General features: G+C 37.4%; 1 protein-coding gene across 18 annotated transcripts in view; it reads right to left on the bottom strand.

The window, feature by feature from the left end:
- Window positions 1-3405: 3405 nt before the first annotated feature.
- PICALM (phosphatidylinositol binding clathrin assembly protein) overlaps window positions 3406-24499 on the bottom strand; it is a 94192-nt gene continuing 73098 nt past the window's right edge. For 7 of the 18 annotated variants that reach the window (XM_043452319.1, XM_043452320.1, XM_043452324.1 and 4 more), the window contains 5 exons: window positions 21680-21703; window positions 20269-20328; window positions 18657-18761; window positions 6147-6249; window positions 3406-4902 (listed from right to left, as the gene is read on the bottom strand). In XM_043452319.1, the coding sequence (XP_043308254.1) occupies window positions 6157-6249; window positions 18657-18761; window positions 20269-20328; window positions 21680-21703 (282 nt within the window). In that variant the 3' untranslated portion in view covers window positions 3406-4902; window positions 6147-6156. The remainder of the gene's footprint in view (window positions 4903-6146; window positions 6250-18656; window positions 18762-20268; window positions 20329-21679; window positions 21704-24499) is intronic. The other 11 variants (XM_043452321.1, XM_043452327.1, XM_043452328.1 and 8 more) reach the window with 3 other exon arrangements.

Raw genomic sequence — 24499 nt, 5'->3', positions numbered from 1 at the left:
TATTGGCATTTCTATGGAAGCTTCATGACATGGACAAGATTGATCCTTCATTCAGTCTCTAGCCCCCTCCCCTTTCCTCGAGGATGAGGTTGGGGCTGAAACTTCCAAACTTCTCGTCATGGCTTGCTCTTTCTGATGACTGGCTCCATCCTGAAGCTATCTGGGAATCTAACAAGAGTTGCCCCATTAGAATAGAAGGCACTCCCATCACCCAAGAAATGCCAAGGGACTGATAAACTTTGAGTCAAGAACGAGGCCAAAGACCAACTAAAGATGCTCTTAGTGCTCTCCTACCGCTTGGGAAGTAACAGAGGTTTTAGCAGCTCTGTGCCAGGAACCAGGGACAGAGACTATATTGCTGCATGTACTGTCATTTCACATTATCTTGTCTGGCTTACTTTTAAGTCAGTATGACACTGATCTGTTACCACTTTCAGATAGGCTGTCATTCCTTGCTTTGACTTTGGAACCACAGTGCAGTAAATCCTGTCCATCATGAATCCCAAGTTCTATATATCAGTACAGCTCAAAGGACGGGCTCCCAAGAGCTGTTATGAGCACCAGTGATGCGACCATTCGTCACCCGCCTCTGGCAACCCAGCGGCTGGGCTCCTGGGGAATCTCTCACTGAGTCTTATCCCTCCTACTGTGGTGCTTCTGCCTCCCCTGGGTACTTCTAGTCTGCCATGGATGAGTAATTACATGGGAATAAAAAGCTTTTCGGCTCCTACCCTACTTCAAGACAAGACACATGTACACCCATGGCTGATTCATGTCAATGTATGGCAAAAACTACTATAATACTGTAATTAACCTCCAATTAAAATAATTTTTTTTTTAAATGATGAGAAATGCAGATTTCACTGTGTCTTTTAAGATGGCCACTAGGCTAGATGACAGTGCCAGTGCAGTGAGCATGATGCTTCCATTTAAAGTGTTCTTGAAATGTCAAGAACACCAACTGCAAGTTCTGCACATCAGTGCAGACCCCGGAGTCCACGTGTGTGAAGGAGAGAGGGGGGGCTGCTTACTTCTCTTTGGATGTTTCTTTGCCTGCACTCCAAGCCATGGCACGCTAGCCTGGTGCTTATTCACAGACAGTACGAGACAGCTGCCAAGTGCCCGTGATCAAGTCAGACAGACAGGCGCCCGACTGGAGGAGGCTTACACAGGGTGACCTTCAGCTCCCCACGTGATTCTCAGGCAGAGACTTTTATTTCAAAACCAACTTTGAAATCAGCTTTTATAGTAAAGGAAAAGTTCTTTTGAATGAGAACTTATTAGGAAGCGAAGTTTCCATAAAACATTCTCTTTGCTTTTTGCTCCTTCTAGTTGAATCCTACAACCAGCCTACCCTACTCTGCCACAAATCATCACACCTGCCCCCCAAGTAATCACAGAAAGACCTTAACTTTTGACAATGTGGGGAGTTCCATAGAGCATAAAAACTACACCTGCCTGCTACATCAGTAACAGATGGGATGTTTTCTAAGTGCTTTTAGCAAAACTAGACCAAAATACTAGCTAGAGACTTAGAAAACATCTCTGATTGGTGATGCACTGAACAGAATGCCGCTGCTTTACAAGCAAGGAATAAGCTTGAGGTTTTCTCAGCGAGACTGCATGGAAGGAACACAGCAGCCTTCCCACCCAAAGAATCTGCTCAGACTGCAGAATTCCAGGTTTAGTCAGACCCATGCAAGGTAGCAAATGCGACAGAACCAAAGACTGAAGACAGGCACAAAGGCCTCATGGAAGTTGTGAAGCCATCTTTTCTTAAGGAAAAGATGATTCACCTGGAGGACTGCGGGGGCCTCTTCAGACTGTGAGCCAGCCACTGCTACACACACAGGAGCCCCCTCCCCTGGAAAAGATTCTGGTTTCCTCCATGCAGTGCTGGAGAACAGGCATGACATCAGTCATCTGAATTCTTAAGAATTTGGAAACATGCTTATTAGTGATGGTAAGCAAGAGAAAGTGGAAAAAAAAGTGAAAGTCGCTTAGTCCTGTCTGACTCTTTGCAACCCCATGAACTATAGTCCGCCAGGCTCCTCTGTCCATGGAATTCTCCAGGCCAGAATACTGCAGTGGGTTGCCATTCCCTTCTCCAGGGGATCTTCCCAACCCAGGTCTCCCGCACTGCAGGTGGATTCTTTACCATCTAAACAATAGAAGAGCCCTGCAATTATTTTAGTCCAAGGAGAAACTTATCCCATAAAGTCCTATATTCTAGGAGTGATGTTTTGTCGGCTTGTGGAGAAGTGAACAATTCCTGCTCCAACATAATGCCTCTTTCTAAATATGGACTCTCATAGTCACTGATTAATAAAAGTATGTTTTAAGAAAATAAAATAGTCGTAACGAGATGTTAAAAGCATAAAAGTTTGAAAATGACTTGGGATGGGCTAGCTTCCCTCTGCTAACAATCTCTTCTAACTTGCTACCTAGACAGTAAGACGGTGTGGGCATATACAGGTTTATAACCTGATTCAGTTTTGTGTTTTTTTTAATGTATTCAACAGCTGATTCACCTCACTTGTTACATTCTGATTATAAAGCAAACATGGTTGTGTGGTTTGCGTTTTTTCTTGTCAATCACATCTAGACATCAGAGCAGGACGTGGGAAATGTGCTCCACCTGAGAATAAACAGCGGTCATCAGGCTAGACCACAGAAGGAAACGATTCCCTTCTCAGTTCATGCACAGACAGAACCAGGAAACAAAGGCCTGACTCTAAGGTCTGTTAGCTAATCGATCTGAACAAGACCCTCATTCCAATCTGTGAGCCGGGTAAAATGGAGATAATACCAACCCAACAAGCCCCAAAGTCTGACCCATAAGACGGAAATGTTTATGAAGCATTTCGCAAGCTTGCATATACTAGGGGTAAAAAAAAACACAGTATAAAAGGAACAAGCCATAGACCTCAACTATAACATCCACTCGAACACCAGGAGAGACAAATCAAAATCCGTCATAATGGTAAGGAAGTTAACTTACAAAAGTACATTTTCCAGTTTGTATGAAAACGGTTTAATAACAGTGAAACTTAAAAAAGTGGTAATATTCACAAAGTGTATTGGTTAAAGACTATTTTTTCCAACCACGGCAAACAGCATGCAGACATTTATCAATGAAAGCTTTTACTCCCTCTACCATGTACTCTGAATCCTACTTACTATTCACTATGAAACACGATACAGTCAGAGGTGTTTTTTGGCAGACCTATCACATGCATCAATACGTCAAATTCACAGCATTTTCTTCCTTAAACTTACCTGACTGAAGGCATCTGATTAAAATGCAAAAATGAACAATTTTAATAAATAGTTCAGCGTATCAATGTCTAGAAGGTAACAAAAGTACAAAGATAAAGCTTTTTGGAAATTAAGTTAAAACAGAAATAAATTTTACATTTTATTAAATCATCAAATATAATCACTGGGGTATACTTTTATTAGCAAAAAATAATAATATCAATGATAAAGAAAAACGGAAAAAAGAAAATGCGCCTCAGACCAGAATACCATAACAAAAGTTTTGTGGAAGCTGCATTTTATTTGAAAATCCACCCATTTTTGCTAACATACATTTTAATATTGTAAACAAAAATAGAATCTGCAGAGACAATGCAACAAGTATGCTTAAACTCATGTACAGAATTGCTTTCCTACAACAAACTGTCCTTCTTAAGGCCCCTCTCAACCCAAATGTTAAGATGTATTTACACAAAGCACCGATCAACAGTGCAGTTTAATTCTTCGTTAACTAAACTCTTGGCTAGACATTAATTTTAAAGATACTATTTCCCCTTATTTAAAAGGTACATGATCATAACATGGCATGAGCCAAATAAAAGGTTCAAGGATTTTGTTCCCTCCCCTCCCCCATAACACCTCCTTGAGTTTTACTGAAAAGAAGGAAAGTTTTGAAGTGAAAGCAATTCCTCACATTCATTTTGGAAAGGCCCTAATGTCAAATGGAAAATAATGACATGCCAAGCACAAAGCAGTAAAGTTCCTTCCCAATGCACTAATGCTGAATTTAAAATGTAGTGCTTTTCCTAGTTCAGTGAACTGTTCCCTTGCAAAATCCTAGGCACAGAATTGACTATAAGGATTAATGCATTTATAATGCTTCCCTAAATCCCATAGAGACTGAGAATTCTTAAGCGATTCAGACCTATGGACTTGCCGTAAAATATTTAGTGCTCTGTATGTCAGCTGAGAAGCATTCTGAATCAGATTCATTCTTATGGATAACAATCACACATACCGTGTACATCCATACTCATTTTCATAAGGAGGTTTGATACAATATTAATGTTACGTAAATTGATAATCATAAATAAATACAAATACTTAAGGAATGTCTACTGCAAACTGAATATATAATTTTTTTTTTAAAAAAGAAAAGTTAATTTTAGTTACTGCTTCTGTATCTGTGAGGACTGGAGAAAAGAAAGATACTGCATAATGAAGAATTATGATTTTATCCCCCCAAAAGAGTCCTGGTGCATTAGCGTAAAGGACACAGCTCTTCTCTCCAGGCAGCTTTTCCAAATACAAATTTCACACTTTCCAAATAAGGGCTTTTCTTGGTAGGTTACTGATTATGGGTATTAATAGGAGTTGAAAGAACTGAAGGGTTAGTCACCAAAAAGACAGCTCTTAGTCTGAAATCATGGCAATTCTTGGCTTTATAAACTGTATTGATACGTTCTCCTATAGACTAGTCCCAGTCTCCTCCTTCATGGGCCTTTACTGGGTTACTGTAGCATTCTAATGGAAGAAGAGAGTTTAAGAGACAGCAGTTTGGATTTTGCTGGAAGTATTTGCCGCTTGAGCACTTGTCTTTTTGGAATAATTCCATTCTCTTCCATCTAGTTACATAAACTGTATCTGGAAAAAAAACAAAAAAAAGAGTGAGAGTTAATTCACTGCATTTAAGAGATACCTTCTCATAAGTAAAAATGCTTTGGGCCTTTTACCATTCAACTTGCTTGGAAGTGTTCAGAGCATGCTTATCACAAACCCTGATTACAAAACAAAGTCAGTATTATCACCTTATCATGAGCTAGAACTCAGTATTTGAAACAAAATTACAGGGCTTTCCAAGTTTCTTTCTAACTACTAAAAACCAAGGGGTATGGAAAGAAAGAAGATGAATGAACAGTTTTTCCATGACAAGTTCAGAAAATTTCTCCATGAACACAAATATTCCACATAAAAATCTCATTTAGGCAATAAGCAAAATTTCAAATTTTACTTCTAAATATTATACCAAAATTAAAGATAATTAAGGGAACAGTATGATGTTTGCTAAAAATTTCTTTACTAATATAAATCAAAATCTGAAAGATCTACTTTCTAGTCACTCAGATTCTTCACTCATAATATCCTTTACACTGCTCATCCAAAGAAATTACTGGAACAGATATGCTAGTGAACTACTGTCAAATCAGAAGAGTACAAACTCTCAAAGATCCACAAGGTATATCTACATTGGGGGCTCCAGCATCAAGAAGAACAAATGACACAGCTTTCCAGGAAAAGAGGTGGTGTGGATTAAAAGCAGAATCTTTCTATCAAAAAGGGCATTACGTATTCACTTGCCCTTACCTTAGAAAAATAATAATAAGTTGGTTTGGGGGGGGCGGGAATATTACCATTTTAAAGTGAAAAGGCATACATAAAAAATATAACCCTTTAAAGAAATTGTTAAAAATCAATTCTTCACAATGAATCCTGGCCATTACATTAAAACTAAAGATGCTCCTTATTAAGCTTGACTCCAATGTATAAAACTGCTGTTGTTCTCTATAAATCTTTTAAGACTGAATACAAACACCCAGTTTTTAATGGGTGGTGTTTGATCTCATCCATCTGCTGTGAGCAGTGGATGCTTATATGTACACATGTGAGATGGTCCTTTGGTTTCACACCTTCTAACAACATTAAAGACATTTTCCAAAAATATTTGTCCTCATGCCCTATTTGGATCTATTATTATTCACCGCAAGAACAGAGGAGAAGGAAGAGGGGGAGCCTAGAGTCCTTTAGAAACAGAAGAGCTGTTTGTGCTTAATGTTTGGTAATTTTTAAAAATTATTTCAGTCCCCGTCTCCCCCAACAAGCAGCAATACCTAAAGTGATTTATAAGAAATCCTCCAAAGAGAGCTCTGCAAAAGGGTCCTTTCCTGAAGCTCTGTGAGGACTGTGACTGGAGGGGCTGGAGGCTGCCGACAGCTGGGGGAAAGAGACAGAGAGAGGGAAAGAAAAAAGATCTCAGAACGACAGAACATGAAGGCAGAAAATGTAATGAAAGAGGAGGTGGTTTTTGTTTGTCATCTTTAATAAATATAATGGCAGCCTTTGCAGAAAGCAGAATCATTAAAACAAAAGTTTCAGTCACATGTCAAGTTAAAGGGTATCCAATGGCATGTGCTTTTCAGAAACAAATTCTTGTTTCTGAATTCCAAAGGAATAAAGTCTTTTATCCAAAAAGGTCGAGATGAGCTGACCCATGGTTAAGACTTTTATATGTGTGAGTGGGAGTGGGGAAGAAGGGAGCCACAGCACCAATCGTGAACTGCAGAGGGAGGCTTCCGGGGTGGAGGCTGTCTGTCAAATGGTGTGCAAAATCTGACCTCCGTCCAGACCCAACACATCTAAATGCAATACTCTTTCCTTCCTCCCTCATCAGAGGTGGAAAGTCCTGTCCTTGGTGTTCACACTCTGGACAAGGAGTTGTCTCCTGCATGTTTATATGGAGAAGCTGCAGCTGATGTTTTCATACTCCAGAGGGAGACAGGAGCTCAGAGGTTATCTACCATAGCTGAACTACCCACACACTGCCCTGAATATAGGGAATACTTAAGATCCTTGATTCAGCTTCCTGTTAGAATATATTTACTTGATTCTTGGAATTTGCTCCTATTGTTTAAATATACAGTAAGGCAAATAAACTGCTGAAATCAGTAAAATATTTTTAGTATTTCCTCAAGTAAAGACAACTCCTGAAGTACCAAGATATTCCTTTTCATATCTGTATCTCTTTCACCAAGTCTACTTGAAGAGTACTTTAAACCAAATATGAAGCCATTTTTTTCTCTTTTTAGTCACTAAGTCATGTCCAACTCTTGTGAACCCATGGACTGCAGTCTGCCAGGCTCCTCTGTCAATGAGATTCTCCAGGCAAGAATATTTTGGAACAAACTTAATTTTTTTCCTCTGCCTGCATTAGACTGCAGAGGCACATAAGCACAGAAATGTTCAACTGAGCATTAAATCAAAGCTAAGTAGAAATAGTTTCAATTCCTACCTCAACATTCGAATTCATGTAAAGGATTTCAAGGCTCAAAATCTGTCTTTGCTGGCTCAAAGTGATCCCATTTCTGCCCTTCCCCCCACTTTTTTTAGCACTACAGAGCATGAATAGCCAGTGAGTTTTCAACAAATATTAATACTACACCTCAAGCATATGCAATTTGTTGTTTTGGGTGCCAAGATTAATTTACAGGTTGAGAAATCATTCTCAGTTATATTAGTTGTTGAGTCATTTTCTTAATCCAGATCTTGTTCTCAGAAATAAATGTTCAAAGACAATGAGAAGAGACAATGGAAAAGTTGATGGAATTTACACAAGCAGCTATGGACAGGAGGACAGGACAGTAGGTCTGGGTTTGGAGATTCAAGTATTATCCAGGCAGAGACAGAATAAGATGCAGCTTAACTGGAAAGACGCTTCTCCTCCACCTTCCATACCAACCAGGATGACCATTCAGAAGCAAAATGATTTTAAGTAAAGTAATCACTGAGCTGGAGGGAGTTAAAGATTAACTGGGTTTTTCTCCAAAACACGATTTCTTTTTCATTTGACATTAAAACAAAAGTCCCTGCTTACTGCAGAACGCCAACCATCCAATATCTACAGTCCCGTATGAGAGCCTCTCACTAACACATATTCTTGTACATTTTCATAAGGGCAGCAGTCTGAGAGGAAAATGCCCTCTGAAGAATATGGGAAAAAGGAACACCAGAATTCTTTTCTTTTTCATATGTGAGCACACTAGAGGCTTAATAATAATGTTGAAGACTATCAATTTTCCTTGGGGGAAAAACTGCTAGTTTCTAATACTTCTACTGTTTGTTAAATTGGCAAAATAAACACATACACAAGTCTTCAACACCTATTTAAAAAATATGTAGCTACATTAAAACATGGGAAAATAAGACTCAATAGCCCCGCAGTTAAGTTCTGTATCAGCAACACCTGTCTCAAGCAGACGGAGCCTCGGCCCAGACTGGACAGGCTGACTTACAGCGTGCCGAGGGCTGAGCCGCGCAGCAGTCTTCACCGCCTGTCCCACCCTGCCAGCACCCATGCCAAGGACACGCACACCATGCACTGCTGAGAAAGGGGCCAGTTCAGAGAGCAAGTGGGGAAACTGAAGGAAAGGAAATGCACTGCAAGAGCCCAGTCACTGCTCAAGGCAAGAGGGAAGAACAGAGTGCGCCAAAGGGCAACAGGACCCTGGTGGCTGAGAACCAGCAGGATTTAAGGAGCCTGAGAAAGTCACCCGGAACGACAAGGGTTAGCTCTCCTTTACTTATCATTCTTGAGAGTATGTTAAAGAATATGTAGGGCTGCTAAGTACTGGAGGGTAAGCAATTAAAAGAAAAATCCAATGATCTTTGTTAACTGCAAAATCACTGTGTTTTACAAGGTAGCAATAAGACAAATTGTAACTGACTACTGTGGTCATATTCTACTACAAATATGCCAACACACACACACACATCCAAACAAAAGAAAGACTTTCACTTATTTATTTCAGTAACATTCTCTATACCACAATTTCCACAGAGTTAAAAATAATTAGTACAGCCATCAGTTTGTTCAAATTAAATTACCTATCCTACAACTAAATACGTCATTTAAACGAATGGTCAGTCTCACTAGTCTAAAACAGACATACTTAAGTTTTTTCTCATTTTATACGAAAATGAAATACTGAGCAATGAAAGAAAAGCTGAATATAAATAAAAATACTGAAATGTACAGGTAATTGATGATGGCAACACTCAGTTGACACTCCTCCACCCTCTTTCTCCATCTGAATCAACCTTTATAAAAATGTTGCAATAAAGCAGATTTTTTTTTTTTCCTTTTTGGCTGTAGTGTGTGTTTAGCATAGTAAAGACAACAGTACAGAAATCGTAAGTTAACTTCAAAAAAAAGCAAATATTCCAATAAAGGAATTTTTTAAAAATAGAGTTCCATCAATGTACTAAAGACCATAAAATAAAAATGGTTATTATTCCTTCATTCTACAACATTCAACAGCAAAGAAAGAAAATTTCATGTTATAACAAGAAAATAGCATCAGTCTCAGAAAGCGAGCCTAGTGCAACTGAAAGCTTACAGGAGAATCAAGGACTGGGCATTTTAGGACAAATTTCTTCACATACATACTGGCTGTGTTTAAAATTCTTAGAGAAGGAGCAACTCTGCCACATCTTTACATTTGGATTTGAATCCAAAAGCCTGGACAGCAAATAGCAACACTGTAAAGACTGATTTTGTCTTTGCTCAAGAGGCAAAGTCAACATCTTAGGAGAAAAATGGGTGTACTTCTTTTGCCAAGGATGAGAGCACAGTTTTATGTAAAGATGGAGATGAATCTAATTCTGGCTCTTTCATAAAATGGGGTTAAGAAAGACCCAATACCCAAACTCCCTTAACGGCTGCCTTGAGGACTGAAATATACAAAAAGCACCCAGCTCGTTGAGTGGCATATATTAGTCACTCAAATATTAGTTCAACTTTCCTTATCCCCTTACAATCAAATGCTCATCTAATTTTATATAATAGGATCAGCTTGAATCTCACTGAATCTGCATTGAGTTTCTATTTTACCATCAACCAGCCACTTGTGCTTCCATATTACACTCACCTTCAGGCTCCTCAAATGTATAGAAACATTAAGAATAAGAAATATATTTTGTCTCTTGTTCAGCAATTAGCAGTGACTTACGCACAGTAAACACATTCTATAACGTGCTAAGTTAAAACTGTAAAACTTACATGTTAAAGTAATAACTAAGTAAAATTTACACATTCTATAACATGCTAAGTTAAAATGATTTTTGGTGATAAAACAAGCTCTGTATAAAAATGATCACTGAAGTGGGGTATTAGAAGAAAATATTAGAACTTCCCTATTTTTACCCTCTTAAAAGGTCTATTTCTCCATGTTTTTAATGTACATAACATTGCTGGAAGAATACAGAAATATAAATACACTGATGGTACATGCTTAAAGACTACTTTCCTGATACTGCTGTGTAATCAAAACATTTTAGAAACCTCAACCCTACTTAATATGATTTCACCAAGACATTACCTACAAAACTAAGCCACAGAAAGATATGCTGATTTTGAATGTTACTGAATCCAGATGAATAAGACATAAACATACAGTACTGCACTGCAATATTTTATACTGAAGACAATGCTATTCTCAGTTGCCTTTGAGAAGTATGGTTACAAAGAGAAGACTTCTCTATTGCATAAGGTAAAGGGCCAGTCCTGGAGGTTGAGTCAAATGCCTTTGAAAACTGTTTCCTAGGTTTATGTTCAACACAACCCCATTATGGGCTTCTGCCCATCAGTAACACCAAAAAGTAAGGCCAGCATTACTCCTGTCACGTTCAAAGCACTACTCATCTTGTTTTAGGGGCACAAAACAGTCACCTAAGAGGGTCTCTCTTTAAATGTATGTTGTTTCTAAACTCCTTACATAGGAGTAATGTTATTCCAAAAGGGCATCTGAGACATCTCCTTAGGATCATGGCAACGTAAACTGACAAAGAATTAAAGAAAACCAAACTGAAGAGAGGGAACTGGATCACAAGACTTCTTAAACTCACGGAAGGAAATATTAACTGCTAAAGCTAAAAATAAACATTTCCATATATATGAAGTGTTTCCAGGGTAAGAGAAATCTGTTTAAAGTTCAATTGGACGGATGGAAATCCTGAAAACTGGCTCAGCTTATGTGAATAAAATGTTCACGGCTCATTCATATAAGACTTTAACTTCTTATCCCTTGAAAACCAAAGAAAATGAAAAGCTTAGGTTTATGTTAACTCGTACATAAGGAGAACAACAGCAATTGTACCTAAAATGCACCATTTATTTGCTATTTATTGAAAATATGGCACTTTTCTTCAGTCAAAAAAACTTTCAAACTATGTTCCAAATATGAGCTTGAGGCTATTACCTGATTTATCTACTACATGATTTATTCTTTTACCTGATTTATCTACTACATGATTTATTCTTTTACCTGATTTATCTACTAGGCTTCAACTTAAAATATCTAAGGAGAGAGCTCCTTAGACTTGGACATTTTCACAAAAGGTTTGTTAACCCCACCAAAAAGGTGGGGGGGTGGTGGTGGTGCTTATAAATTATACTAAATTGGACAAAATAAAAATTTTAATACAAAATCAAGTTTGGTACTTTATGGTAACACTACCTCCACAAATGCTAAAATACATAAGGTAAAATCATCATTTTATAGATTAAGAAACTGAGGCTCATCAAATTTCCAAGGGCAACTTTCTCTGAAACACCTGGTTAGTGGGGAGTTGAGTTGACGAATCTGTAGAACTATCCTCCCCAAAGCTATCAATATGTTGAAGTTCTGACCCCTATGAATGTATATATGAAAGTGACCTATTTGGAAATAGGGTCTCTGCAGATGTAATCAAGTAACGATGGGGTCATCAGGGTAGGCCCTAATCCAGTGACTGATTCTTTCTAAGAGGGAAATGCCACATGAAGACAGAGACGCGCAGAGAGCGCCACGTGCAAGCGGCAGAGGATGACCTGGGCTGCCAAAAGCTGGAAAAGGCAAGGAAGGGTCCTCCTCTAGAGAATTCGGGAGAAGCATGGCCTGCTGACACCCTATTACTGGACTGTAAGCCTCCAGGGCTGCGAGAGATGAAATTCCTGCTGTTTGAAGCCATCGACTTTGCAGTTCCCTCTGTTATGGCAGCCCTAAGACACCAACAACAGACTCGAAGCAGCCCCAGTTCCCAAAGCAGTCTGACTGCTTCCTCTCTAAAATCTGCCACCTCTATTAATCTCACTCAGCTAGAATTTATGGCTATATTTAATATACAGAAAAAAGTTTAAGATTAGAAAGATTTTTTTAAAAAAGGATTTCTCTAGTCAGTCAGTCAATACACACTTGTGCCTTCTATATTCACAGTGCTATACACAGTCACGGATGTTCATCCTGAAGACTTTGTAGAACCTCAGTCACCCAAGATTTTATGAATAAATATGTTCCAGTTTTGTTGAAAACAAGAATTAGATTTCCACCTTTTAGGAAAAAAAAAAATGTCCTCAGCAAAAATCCAGCGAAAAGGCCTGGTTCTACATGTTGTCTTATTAACGATAATGGTCAGCAGATGGGACTCCTCCAATTTTTGTTTTGACTGACTCAGGTAGGCCCAGGGGACTGCAGAACATTCTCACCAATGGTACTAAATCCCAATTCCCAAAGTAAACCCCCCTTCCATGGGATCTTCTACTAAGCAAGGATGAATGACCACAGCACACTGCTGACAAGGCAAAAGGCTCTACAGAAATGCAGCTGGGCAGATCAGCTGACGGAGAGGCACTGCCAACACCCACAAGCAACACACCAAGAAAGTTAAAACAAACAAACAAACAAAAAACGTAAAGCCTAAAGGCAGAGAGAGCTATTAGTTCTCACACACAAGAAAGTCATTAAAAAGGCCATTTATTTTTTGGGTAAGACTTAAATTATTCCAATAGCTGAAGCTAACAGTACCCCCATTTAGGTTGGTAAAAAGCACTCACAACTAGCCATTGTGTCCTTTCAGACACTCAACTGATGTCATACTTTCTTAAATCTGGCAGATACAAACAAACAAAAACACAGCGGCCATTTTACATCTTATCCATATCCTCTACTAAAAAACCCTCAAAGCCTCCCAATACCAATCAGGAAAACAATAAAACTTTTAATATGCTTATTTTAAAAATTAGATCCCCAAATATAACACTCTATGGTTTCCATATTGCTTTTTGGAAAACAGATTGGTAAGGGGATCAGTATGAGATTCTCATATAAAAAAGTTGTAAGAACATAAACACAATGCCCCCCCCCCCACCAAATCTTCAACATCTCAACTGTCTGATGAACATTCATTAAGAGACTGTAACTTCACATCACAGTAACTTAAAAAAAAAAAAAAGTGAAACCAGGTTAACTGTCTTCATGCTTAGTAACATAATTGCTGCATTACTGCAATGTAGAACGAGTTATAAACTATTAACCGGCAATGTACATTTCAATTTATATACCAATATGTACCAGTGTTTATATAAAGCACAAGCAAGAGAGGGCAGTAAGAGTCCCCCTTCTCCCCAAGTTAATAAACACACTAGTAACTGGTAACAGGAAATCAAATAGCGTGAGGAAGCACGGAAGAGAAGGAAAAAAAGCATTAGCCATACGGTTCTAGTATTCTCCATGTAGTCAAACATATACAAAGATACACTCGTGTACAGCATTAAAAAAAAAGCGACATTAGTCATGAAACAGAACATCTTTAAGCTGTGTGAAAATATTTTAAAACATATAGAATTAGCACAAAATGTGAACAGAACAGAGTAAGTGTGTAGGTCTATAGGAACATTAGAGTATGGTCTATCAAATAAATTAAGGCTATACTGAAGAACAGAACAGTCTGAGCTAACAGCCATGTGGAAGGTATTACCTACTTTCTTGCTAGCGGGCACTAACATAGCACTAAGAGTTACCTAAATATAATTTACAACGCACAACACATTGTTTGGAATACTTCACTAATGGTAATATGATAAATAATGTGGGAGGGTTGAGGTACCCTCAAGAATATTAACTTGGGGAAAAAAAAAGAATATTAACTTGGTTTCATAGTAAGTAGGTAAGAGACCAGCAGCTATAAGTTACATCTTTAGTAAGTAATGGCTCCCAAAAGAAATACTTCAAGAAATAGGAAGACTTCTGACAATAGTAGAACTGGGATTTGATGAAAAGATTCTATTTTGATGGGATTTCACTTATATTTATAAACTATCATTTATTTTATACTGTATAAAGAGACATCTTTACCTCAAAGAATTTTTATTGAAACAAAGAAAGCACAGCAATGAGAGAACAACTAAAAGGTTTAAATTAAACATTAAGAAAAATTGTTTTGTTTACTGCTCCCACTGAACAGCTAAAGTTAATAAAAGAAACTAGCTTTGTTGTTGTTCAGTCACTCAGTCACGTCCAACTCTTTGAGACCCCATGGACTGCAGCACGCCAGGCTTCCCTGTCCTTCACTATCTCCTGGAGCTTGCTCAAACTCACGTCCACCGAGTCAGTGATGCCATCCAACCATCTCGTCCTCTGTCGTCCCATTTTCCTCCTGTCTTCTCTCTCTCCCAGCATCAAGGTCTTCTCCAATGAGTCAGTCCTTGACATGAGGTAGTCAAAGTATTGGAGTTTCAGCTTCAGCATCAGTCCTTCCAATGAATATTCAGGACTGATTTCCTTTAGGATAGACTGGTTGTATCTCTGTGCAGTTCAGGGGATTCTCAAGAGTCTTCTCCAACACCACAGTTCAAAAGTGTCAATTCTTCAGCGTTCAGCCTTCTTTATGGTTCAGCTCTCACATCCATAACATGACTACTGGAAAAACCATAGCTTTGACTAGATGAACCTTTGTTGGCAAAGCAATGTCTCTGCTTTTTAATATGCTGTCTAGGTTGGTCATAGCTCTTCTTCCAAGGAGCAAGCATCTTTTAATGTCATGGCTGCAGTCACCATCCACAGTGATTTTAGAGCCCAAGAAAATAAAATCTGTCACTGTTTCCATTGTCTCCCCCTCTATTTGCCCTGAAGTGATGCGCCCAGAAGAAACTAGCTAAGAATTATTGAAAACTAAAGCATGAGAAAATCTTTCCTATTCCAAAGATAAATAGTTTAATTCTTAAATGACTAAAAATATTCAATCATAAAATTAAAGGCATCTTCATTCCTCAGGTTAGTCATCTAACATTTTAGCTTACAGTCTACCAGCAAAGAAATTAAACCAATTCTGCACACTGCTTTAAATTACTACAATGGTTATAAGTAAGTAAAAAAATAACTCAATGAGAAACAGAGTAAGTGACACAATGGAAAAGCTAAGTTTTCAACCAAATTCCCTTGTTTGACAAATAATGTTCAAAACCTGTTATAAGTCAGGTACCATTTTAGGAACCATGAACATAAAAGTTACACAAGCTTACCTCTGTGAGGGTTACAGTCTAGTATAGGCAACTCTCACTAGATCAAATGGATGGAGGGAGGGATGGATGGACAAATGGACAAACGGACAGATGCTAAGTAGTGACAAGTTCTATAAAGAAAAATAATGCAGAATAGGGAAAATAACTTCAACTCTCAGGAGAACTGAAAAGGGATGAGAGATAACTTAGAATGAGTAAAGAGTAAACCCACTTTATGACAGACAAAGTTCTTCTCGAAAAGACAAAACAGCAGTAGAACACCGGATAATTGCTGAGAATTGTGAAGGCATGGAGCTGGAAGAACATGAATGTTCTGTTTATTCATTATTATTTCAAAGAGGGAAATTCTGCAAGGTAGTTTTTAAGACAAAAGAAAAGCTGCGGGTATATCTTACATGTTCAGTTATATTAGATTCATCTCCTTAGATTTTTGAGTCTGGATATAAGATGCTACAAATACTGCCTACAGAAGTTTACTCCAGTATCTACACATGGATTAAATTAGAAAGGCAAGAAAGGTTCCAATCTGGGTCAAGGATTACAGACTGCAAAAAGGGAGTGGCTAAGAAAAGCAGAGGAACGACTAGCGGGACACTGTCACAAGATATATGGAAAACAAAGACGGGAAAGGAATTAAAAGCAACATTATAAAATTTAAGATTCTGACTTTCAACTGGTTCAAAAAACTCTGTAAAGGAGAAGTCCAAAGCCTCTCTGAACCAGTTCACTGCCACCCAATCTTCTTTTCCTCGTCATCAATTTGCCTTCTTCATTTGCTTGTCTCAACCAGTAATATTTAAAATTAACTACTGACTTCAAATTTGATTTCTCAACTAGAAGTTTGTTCCCTAATGTTCTCATTTTCTTCGGGCAGAAAGTAACTAGAAAAAGGCAGTTCTATCACTATTTCATTTATATACTTGGAAATTCTTGCACTGTTTTGGTGTTTTAGTGACAGTTAACATGGATTTCAAAAGGAAACAAGATACAAAATCTGTGTTAAGAACTGATGCCAGGGGGCTAGCAATTTTTTTTTTTTTTAAGGTAGATTCTTTTTTAAACTATATTAAAAACAAACACACCAAAAACCCTCATGTAAAATGTTTCAAGGTTAAAAGTATTATCCAAAACTGTATAGGATGCTCTTGAAAACTACAGCAGTTATATCTTAAATATATAAATACAGTTTATAACCCAAGAGGAAGCCCAGAGTGGTTCACTACGGACACAGGAAGACCGTGCTACTGTAGTGGCCACAGGGGCTGAGGAGCAGCAGTAGAGAGGGAATGTGGCGCAAAGGAGCTCCGGACCAGGAAGGGGCTACGCTGCATTTCATCACTTGTTTAGTTTAGTTGAAGAACCTTTCCATATCTCAACTTTTTTTAAATAAAGAATGGTGACAGTAGGGCCATCTACCTCAAAAGAATAGTGATAGTAGGCCCATCTACCTTAAACATTATTTTGAGAATGAGGTAATGTATGTGAAAGTGTTTGCAAACTGACAGGTAGCACCCAAGCTTAATGTAACAATATATTCTGTTTCTGAGATAGGAGCTTGCAAGAGAAGACCCACGTTAGGTGCAGGGTTTAGCTATGCATCAGGGAAAATGAGGTAGTTAGTGGTTACCAATAAATTTACAGCCCCCAAATATAGTGTTTTCTTTTTCCTCTAAATAATTTAAGCTCTTTATTACTTGGTCTTGCAACAGTAAAAACCCAAGGTATTTTTAAAAATAAATTATATGTACCTGAAGTTAAAAATGTGGGGAACAAAGAAAAAACTAAAAAACAACAGGAAGACATATAAACTAAAGAAAGGATCTGCATCAAAAGTTAAGGAAATCATCAACAGCTTAATGCTATCAAAATCTATATATTTCTTTAACAGTATTCAGCCAATATTCAGAACTGCTGCTGGTAGAAGTCGGAAAAGAAAGAAAACTATAAATACCCATAATCTAGTTTATAAAAACAAACGCATAAAAAAGATAACCGCACCAATTACCTCACTGCCAACTAACTTCATTATAAATACTTAACTGTTTGAAGAGCAGGAAGAAAAGGTCACTTTAACATGGACAAATGGGAATAAGAGAGGCATCTGGGGAAATACATGAAATTCAAAGAACAAAGATTTTACCTCTCAATCAGATGTAAATTCACTATCCACTCCCAGTCACTGGCACTGCCCAAGGCATCAATTTATTAAATGAGCTCAATGCTCAAAAAGGCTGAAAAATGAAAAGGTCTCTTCTACTTCACTAGTCTATGAGATACATATAGACTAACTTAACTGGATCAATACAAACTAATTTTTGCAATGTAACACTGTATACACTACCAAGTGTAAAACTACCTGCATTCAAGTGAAAAAGGCATAACAAGTCCATCAACAAACATGCTCAGAAATGCTTTCAAATAGCATTAAACACATAAAATGACCAATCAGTCGGCACTGGAAGCCACAAAAGGAGGTGACTTTACAATCACATGTCAGTATTTCCAACTGTTAAACGGTATGAGCAGGGTCACAGAGAGGGATAAGCCAACCTGTCTCTTTACAAAGGTCTCATCCCACAGGATGTCATCAGAGGTAAACAACAGAGAAACTTCTTATCTCCTCTTAACCATGATGGGAGAAGCATTTATCAAAAAAAAAAAAAAATCCAGATTTCCCTGATGCTAACAATAGTGAGATGAAAAAGAAACAGAGTGAATATTTAGGTGAATTTTCATGAACTGAAGAAGGCCTTAGAAGCATTTGAAGAGAAAAGTCCTTCCTGTGAAGAAACTAGGTCAGCATGGCATTTCAAGCTTCTTTGCTCTTTTGCGGGAAGAGGGGTTATCTGTTTTTAAATATGATCTTTAGCAGGAGAAAGTTACCTAACGAAAAAATAGCATTCACAACTTCTGAAGACTTGCCAAGTTTCACAGACATCTCAAAAGCAACACCTTCATTGTGGCATTCAAGCCAAGGCTTGAGTTCTGAGTTCAAGGTTTCTTAAGGCCAACACAGGAGAGTGCATATCAGAATTGTTATCAGAAAGAAGGATTCTTAACTTCTGTCCGCACCAACTATAAGTTAGCAAGACTCTTCCATCTTTAGCTATTTGTAATCTACTTATCCTTTCTTTCCAAATAATCAAGATACACGAAGGAAGTATCATCCTCTATGAAGGGAAAAGAAGCTAACAACCTGTTTTTCTGAGCTGCATGAAAGGATTTTTTGGTGTTGTGTTTCTCCCACATCAAGCAGAGCACTAGTTACGTGGAGCATGTCAATTGGTACCTGTGCTCCTGATACAGGGCCAAAGGGGTTTGGTGGTCTCATGACAGGCTGGCTGTATATTAAGCTTGGCTGTGTCATTACAGGTACACTTCCCATTTGAGGAGGCTAAAAAACAGTAAACAAAAATTCTCAAGTTAAAGGATGTGGACTCACATTTTCCTTATTATAAGTAAGCAAACAAGAAGGATGATAATGATGGACAGTACTAGTACATTTGAATTAACTCAAAGGGAAAATGTCTATAAATGCAAACAAGACTGACAGCTGAAAATTTTAAGATAATTTTTTCTAATATGGAAAATCTTTCATGTGCTCATTTTTTAAAGTTTACCAAAAAACTCAACTTTTTCTATATGAATTGCAAAATTTAAACTATAATAAACAGACAAAATAATTTAGACCAAAAAAAAAAATTCCAAATTTGCCATCTTTAGACATAGGGAAACTTAAAACTATAAAATGGCTAAGACATGTCAAAGTAAATTGCCTTTGTTTATCAAATCCAGTTCTTATGCCATAATGCAAGTACCCACAAGGGAAAACAGTTGATTCTTTGAAGAAGTTTACCTTCAATAGTTCTTTCATTTTATTTTACACATTTTTAGAGAAAACAAAAAAGAGGCTTAAATTACACACACAGAGGTTAGTTCATTCTTGAATTGAAAATAAATCTCAACCAACCATCTCTTTAAAAATTACCACTCCACGATATAAAATTAACATAAGTGACAGAACAGAGTACACACAGACCATCACGTTATTTTGGTTAAAATGCAGTATTCTAAAATCTTATCTTTCTGCAAGCTCTATTTAGCTTTTTAAGATGACTCCTATTTTCAGTGATTCACTTTATGAGTTTCCTGTGTAGACACCCTTTTTAAGTAATGAGTACTGACCCAAAAGCTTTTATGAAACTTTTTCATATGCAGGGAAAGAGCTACTTTCACTGAGACGTAAATAAAGAAGTAGCAGACGTAGCCACGGCAGCAATACCAATGGATGAACACTGCCTCCCACCAGCAACAGTTTCCCAGAATGTGTAGTGGGCTGAAGCTACTACACCTTCATTTCTTATCTGAGTCTGTACATTAAGAGAGCTGGCAGAGTAGCGGCAGTTTATAATGTGGGTTGTGGGCAGCTTAAAAGTTTAAACACTGTTTCTGTCCTATACCAATCATGTCATAGGAAAATTTCTCTGGCCTTCACTAAACTAAATTTACCCCCTACACAATTCAAGAAATATCAACTCCCCACATCCACTATAGTAGTATTAAGGTTATAAGACCTCACTGGTATTAGTATAAGGTCAAATCAACAGAGACTTGGAGTTAACATTAATGTTTAAATGAGTTCACAATGAAGTATAGATGTCTAACAAAACTCATGAGAGGAAAAATAAGCCAAGTAATACAGTGAACATTAATAAATAATAATTGTTGTATAATAACTGTTCCAGAAATACTTATAAAACCTATGCTATGATGCAAGGTTCTGTGCTAGTTACTAAGGGTGTATGTGGCACTAACTCTTTTTTCAGTTAAGTTTGGAAATAAACACATGTTAAATGTAGGTCAATTAATTTTCAAAAAGCTGTGTTGGGGAAAATACTTACGATTCCATATCCTATCATGCCTGTTGGTGTAGTAGCAGGATAGGCCATTACAGGGGGGGCCTGACATGATGAGAGAAAAAACAAACAAGCAAGTGTAACTCATATATGTCAATCGAGTCCAGGTAATTAATAGCTAAAAAGAATTGCTAAGACAGCTGTGATTAAAGGTGATATTTGTGTTCGTTAATAACTGTGTCAAGCTCAATGACAAAAGGTGTCTTGAAATTAGCAGAAAAGCAGAATTATTAGAAAGAAAAAATACCATTTAAACTTAGATGCAACAGTGATCTAAGATTTCAATGTGCTTTTACAGCATTAAAAATATTCAGATTTTTAGAAATACTCAAATCCTGTAACGTAACGTCTGTCTCTCCCATAAAGATGTCTGCCCAGAAAAAGAAGCACAGTGAATGTTCCTAGGTGCTTCACTTCTGCAGCAAAGACAAAACTTAAAGATCTCAAATCAATGAACAATCTGATCTTCCAAAAGACTAGTTTCTAAGGACCTCATTCACTTCTTTCAAATAAGCCCGAAGATTTCAAACCACTACGCAGTATGACTCAAGTTTGTATGTAGAGTATACATATTAATATTCCAATTTATTCTGTAAATTATTTAAAATATCTTCTGCAAAGCACCAATTCAGAGGAGTAATACATTTTCAAGTCTGTTTACGCTTAAATGTCTAAAAGAATGATCTAGAACTAAGATGTTTAAGGTCCTTCCTCTTCCAACTTCAATTCATGCTGTGAAATATAGGACCTCAGCAAGAATCACTTTAGATCTATTTGCTGTCTTAACAACATTCCCTATGTGTTATCTTTTAATAAAAACTTAAGATGAGTACAGGTGAAAGACCAATAACACTGCTAAAACATAAAAAAATAACATTATATGGCAATTTGAACATACACATGGAGAAGTTAAATAAAGCATAACTAAAGTGAATAGTTAAAAGTTTAGTATTTGAGTGAGCATGTAGAACTTATTGGTCTCTCCCTACTTAAAACCAAGAGCTGCGAGAGAAGTAGACAAACTGCCAAGTACAGCAGAAGCCTGTAAGATTTCATGCAATTGTTATTTTCAACATTACCACAATCACCATTTCCCTTCATTCAGAAGTCATCAAGTGCATAGTGGAAGCACAGATACAAACACAGATGCCCAGCCATCTGGCAGCAAATGGCAGAATATTAAGCAAGAAAAAAAATTTATATTTCCCATGCTACCATCATCAGAATCAATTCTACAACAAATCGATGAAATCAGTAGATGCTAGGAAGAATTTTTGGCACATTGAAAATTTGAATGTGAAAACAAGTAATAGCTGGAAGGTTATGAGATTCTGCTACAGCAGTGGTTAATAGCATGCCAATTTATTGCAAAAAAGGCTAGTTTTTGGTCACTTACGTATTGTGGAAAATGCATGCCATTCTGTTTTTCCCAGGGAGAACAATTACATAATGCAATAACACTGGATTAGAACAAGTACTTACACAACATAAAATACATAGAGAGCATTTTAGTTCACATGTACATTCATTAACTACCTAGAATTCCTTGTATTTCCAGTATCTAATGGAAGAACATCTATACTAAAACACTATCAAGGTTGACAAGGGAGATTTAGTCTTTGGCATCATCACCTTACTTACGTAAAGAGTTTACTGATTACAAGTGTCATTAAAATATAAACCCTATCAGTAGTGCAAAGTTCTGTGCATACCATAAACAGGGGTGCACTGTATAATGAACACCACAGGAAAAAAGCAAGCAGTTAAGAGTTGGTAGTGTAACATCATTATATATTTTAATATCAATACATTTGTTTTAAGTTTTAAAAAGTTTAAAAACCTTGACAGTGTTTAAGGATTAATAAAAAGGTTAGAAATGTAAAGAAATGTCATAAGCAGCAGTTTATCTAAGTAGTGAATCACATCACCAGCCCTAAATGTTAGTCATTAAAAAGAACCTCTATAAAATACATACATACAAATATTTTAACAAAGTCCTCAAGAGATGATACACCTTACCATATACAACACAGCACCATAGATACGGTTTCTTATCAACCCATTCTAGATGGTTAGATGCCTGTTACATTTTAACAGTCAATCTAAGGTCAAGTGCTATTTGCAAACTTTACTATTTCATATAGATTAATACTAATTTAATACAAAATAAGAAAATAGTCATTGTATTTTCATATCAGCATTTGGATTTATATCATGGTTCATATATGATATCAATGTATGATTCACACCTAGAGGTGTGTTACAGTGGGAAAAACACTGGATTCAGAGTCAGAAGGGATGGATTTCAATTTAAATCTGCTTCTGAGCTGCTTTCCACTTGAGGGGAACAAAAATTACTTTACCCTTACAGTTGGGACAATAGTTGCTCCTAAGAGTGCACTAATTTACAGTCAGGATTGTGTGTGTGTGTGTCTGAGTGTGTAAAATGTAAACTATTTAAAATGTAAGGTTTTATTATTAGTGATGGTAGTGACCACTACCAGGAAAAAAGTTGTTGTTTAGTCGTTAAGTCATGTCGAACTCTTTAGAGCCTATCAGGTTCCTCTGTCCATGGGATTTCCCAAGCAAGAATACTAGAGTGGGTTGCCATTTCCTTCTCCAGGGGAATCTTCCAGGGATCAAACCCGTTACCTTCTGCATTGGCAGGTAGATTCTTACTGCTGAGCCATCAGGGAAGCCCAGAGAAAAAGTACTGATTTTAAAAGGTGGCTAAATTTTAATATTATTTTCCACTAATGAAGACTGAGATTAACAAAACTCTCTAGATAATGTCATGGAAAACTTTAATAGCACACTATTTTTAGCTCAGCCCTATATTTAGTTTTTACAATTAACCCAAGGAAAACAGCAGAAGAGCACAATGCTCTGGAAGAGATTTAATAACAAAAGTGGCTCTGACAAAGATGTGAGGGTCTCTAACAACAGAAAGGACACAATGTGTAGCTTGCATCATCAAAATGCTGTTTATTAGCCCAAGTTTGCAAGAAAGCATGTTTCAAAATTTTTCTCAAGAAAAAATTGGTTTTCTCTGACCCAGGAAGACATATTGGATTGGTAAAACAGTAGCTGACCAGGGACAGTGGTACAGCCACAAAACTACTCAGGGACGACCATACCTTATGGTAACTAAAACCATTAGAACTTCTTTAGTATTAGATGCTAACTCATTGGTCCTCCCTGGAGGCTCAGACAGTGAAGAATCTGCCGACAATGCAGGGTTAGAACTTTGGGTTCGAACTCTGGGTTGGGAAGATCCCTTGGAGAAGGAAATGGCAACCCTCTCTAGTATTCTTGCCTGGAGAATACCATGGATGTTAATTATCATACAATTAATTTTCATTATTCATACATTCTATATTTGCACATTTGCTGCAACATAAAATTTATTTGTAATCCCCAAATCAGTACTTGTGAAGCTTTTGAAGTCTCTCATATACATGTGCAAAGTGGTGAAAAATCTGTCACGGGATACACCTGGCTCTGACAGGCAGATAAGCAGAGGATGGGGAACTGGGGAGCAGTGCGGTACACTTGCAGCAGCTCTGCCTCGGGCCAGCTGGGCAGGTCTAGTGTCAACTCAGGTACCAGTCAGCGCGGTGGTCAACTCAACACCTCTGAATCTCCTTTTCTCTTTTGTAAAATAAAAGAATATATCATCTACTAGAATAAATTTATCTAGGATTTAAGATTATAATCTATGTGAGATGTGTGAGTGTGTATACATAAACAGCTGAAACTACACTTGCTTGGTTTTTGTTAATACTGTCGCCTCATTTTTATAGCTGATTCTCCTTATTTGCTGCACTTAAGGTTCAAAAGACCCTGATGCTGGGAAAGACTGAAGGCGGGAGAAGAAGGGGAAGACAGAGGATGAGATGGTTGGATGGTATCACCGACTCAATGGACATGAGTTTGAGTAAACTCCGGGAGTTGGTGATGGACAGGGAGGCCTGATGTACTACGGTCCGTGGGGTCACAAAGAGTCAGACATGACTGAGCGACTGAACTGAAGGTTCTTAAAGTCACCAGAACACTGAATTAGTGAACACTGAGCCAGTGTTAGGGGAAACACAAGTATGTGTGTGAAATCAGCAACTGATTCAGTGTTATTTATTTTACATAAATAACAATAGATTTGAATAGCAGTAGAGAATAATGATTAAAAGCACAGCCTCTAAAGTAACGCTGCCTGAGT

The sequence above is a fragment of the Cervus canadensis genome, chromosome 29, assembly GCF_019320065.1.
Source record: "Cervus canadensis isolate Bull #8, Minnesota chromosome 29, ASM1932006v1, whole genome shotgun sequence".
Taxonomy (NCBI): domain Eukaryota; kingdom Metazoa; phylum Chordata; class Mammalia; order Artiodactyla; family Cervidae; genus Cervus; species Cervus canadensis.
Note: the sequence above shows the minus strand (reverse complement) of the source record. Positions and strands in the feature narration are given on the sequence as shown.